The sequence below is a fragment of the Limanda limanda genome, chromosome 17, assembly GCF_963576545.1.
Source record: "Limanda limanda chromosome 17, fLimLim1.1, whole genome shotgun sequence".
Classification (NCBI taxonomy): Eukaryota; Metazoa; Chordata; class Actinopteri; order Pleuronectiformes; family Pleuronectidae; genus Limanda; species Limanda limanda.
In genome coordinates, this window is record NC_083652.1 from 13,642,561 (window position 1) to 13,645,137 (window position 2,577).

The window sequence follows — 2,577 nt, forward strand, 5'->3', positions numbered from 1 at the left end:
GGTGCCATGGGATCAAGTAGGTCCAACAGGTGAGGGATTAGGATGAGGTCAGGATTCTGTCCTGAACTCTCTAGCTGATGATGTGTTCCTGGTGAGTTTTATTAAAACTTGAATCTGGTCCCGACACGATGCACCGGAGGAACACAGACATATAATGTGTTGGAGGGACACTGTAGAAATAAAGCTGCAAACTAAATACAAAATCAGGTTTGCAAAGACTTAAATACTGTTCCACCAATCTGAAATGTTTCAAAATGTTATTATTATGTTAATTTTGGAAAGACGGACACTGACTCAGATATAATCCAGTAATCTGTGAGGATCCTTCTCACAAGGCTAAACTGAACTCACCTTCCCAGCAGGTAATCCTCTGTGTAAAGGAGAGCGACAGGTTTGTTAGATTCACATCAGGATCAGTCTGAATGAATGTGATTGGTTATCAATAACCCTGAGGTCAGAGTGGAGCCTCCCTAATGTCAGGGGTGGAAGACAGGATAGGTGTCTAATAAAAGACGACCATAAACTGCATATTTCTACCATTTCTTAACTCCTCCTCTCTGCTGTTGACAGGTACAGCATTGTGTCAGGCATTTTGCCGGTGGACGAGCGCCAGAGGATCGCCAGCCTAGGTCTCTGCAACGGCCACAGTTCCACCAACATCCAGCTGCGCCCAGTCTGCGACACAGAGACGGACGACAGTCGGAGGAGGTCAGGAGAATCTGTGGTGTCCAGCACGACGACACACGGAGGGATGAACAACTACAACGGAAAGATTCTGACAAGGGGCTCCAACCAAGTGCGGAGCAGGTTTGTTAAGAAAAATGGACAATGTAATGTTGTGTTGACCAACATGGAAGACAAGAGGCAACGCTACCTGGCCGACATCTTCACCACCTGCGTGGACATCCGCTGGAGGTACCTGCTGCTTATCTTCTGCACCAGCTTCATGGTGTCCTGGCTTTTCTTTGGCCTTATCTTCTACACCGTCTCCCTGGCACATGGAGACTTTGAGGAGCAGCCCACAGGGAAGGGAGATGGGCTGGTGGCCGGGGGCTTGCATGGACCCGCCCCTGGACACACAGCTGGAGGGCCGCCACAAAGGATGCCCTGCATACTTCATGTACAGGGATTGGTTGGGGCGCTCCTGTTCTCCATGGAGACCCAGACCACCATTGGTTACGGCTGGCGCTGTGTAACCGAGGAGTGCCCGGCCGCGGTGCTAACAGTGGTGGTCCAGTCCATCGTCGGCTGCATCATTGACTCTTTCACGATTGGCACCATCATGGCCAAGATGGCGCGGCCAAAGAAGAGGAATCAGACCCTCGTGTTCTCTGAGAATGCCGTCATCTCCCTGCGCGACGGCAAACTCTGCCTCATGTGGAGGGTGGGCAACCTGCGGAAGAGCCACATCGTGGAGGCTCATGTCCGAGCACAGCTCATCAGGTCGTACGTCACCGCTGAGGGAGAGTTCATCCCCTTGGAGCAGATGGACCTGAACGTGGGCTACGACGAGGGCACCGACCGGCTGTTTCTAGTTTCGCCACTGGTTGTAGTGCACGAGATAGATAAGGATAGCCCCTTGTACACTTTAAGTCGAGCTGATCTGGAGTCAGATGACTTTGAGGTTGTGGTGATCCTGGAGGGGATGGTGGAGGCCACGGCCATGACCACCCAGTTCCGTAGCTCCTACCTGGCTCGAGAGATCTTCTGGGGTCACAGGTTCGAGCCTGTGATCTACGAGGACCGCGACCGCTACAAGGTCGACTACTCTCGCTTCCACAAGACCTACGAGGTGCCGTCAACGCCTCACCTCAGCGCCAAAGAACTCGGCGAGACCGCGAGTCGAGCCTCCTCTGCCGCTTCTCACGTCCCCGCATGTAGATCCACTAAAGACTTGATTCCCAGGACGCTGAGCGCCTTCTGCTACGAGAACGAAGTCGCCCTGAGCTGCGGGGAGGACGAGGACGACATTTTCGACTCCACTCAGATCGTAGAGAAGGAGAGGCCGGAGGAAAGGCGGAGCTCAGTTTCAGTAGACTTCCAAAATATGTTCCAGGACACAGCCAACATGACACCAGGCAGTCACAGCGTCATGTGTGTTCTGGACATGGACAACAATGAGATGGAGTTTGACATCATGCAGACGGCCATTCCTCTCGACCCTGTGACCTACAAGGGAGAGCAAGAGATCTGAAGAGCGGCGGGGGGGTGGGGGGGGGGGGTGGGGTTACTGTCACTTGTCCCTCTTCACCCAATAAACTGGAGCTGCATGTACAGATATTTGAACCCCTTTGCCTTTCCAGTGTTGTTTTATATTCGTATTTTGCAGACCTTCCTCTGAGAGCCACAACAACCAATCAAACTGATTTATCAAAAACTGAAAATGTGCAGCAACTTGAATCTTGTTTTAGACTCTACGCTAATTTTTCATAGTTAGAAACATACTTTAGTTAATGTCAATGTAAACATGAGATTCTATGATAGCAACAGCACTTTTGACGTTACTCCCTTATGAAGAGGACTGAGTCAGGACGAGGTTCAATTTATAAGACTCTTTTATCAAAAGTGGTCCATCAA

General features: G+C 51.1%; 1 protein-coding gene across 1 annotated transcript; it reads left to right on the forward strand.

The window, feature by feature from the left end:
• Nucleotides 1-2,194, forward strand: kcnj4 (potassium inwardly rectifying channel subfamily J member 4). The gene is made up of 2 exons (XM_061090602.1): nucleotides 1-29; nucleotides 571-2,194. The coding sequence occupies exons 1-2, from the start codon at nucleotides 7-9 to the stop codon at nucleotides 2,192-2,194; spliced, it is 1,647 nt and encodes a 548-aa protein (XP_060946585.1). The 5' UTR covers nucleotides 1-6.
• Nucleotides 2,195-2,577: the final 383 nt, after the last annotated feature.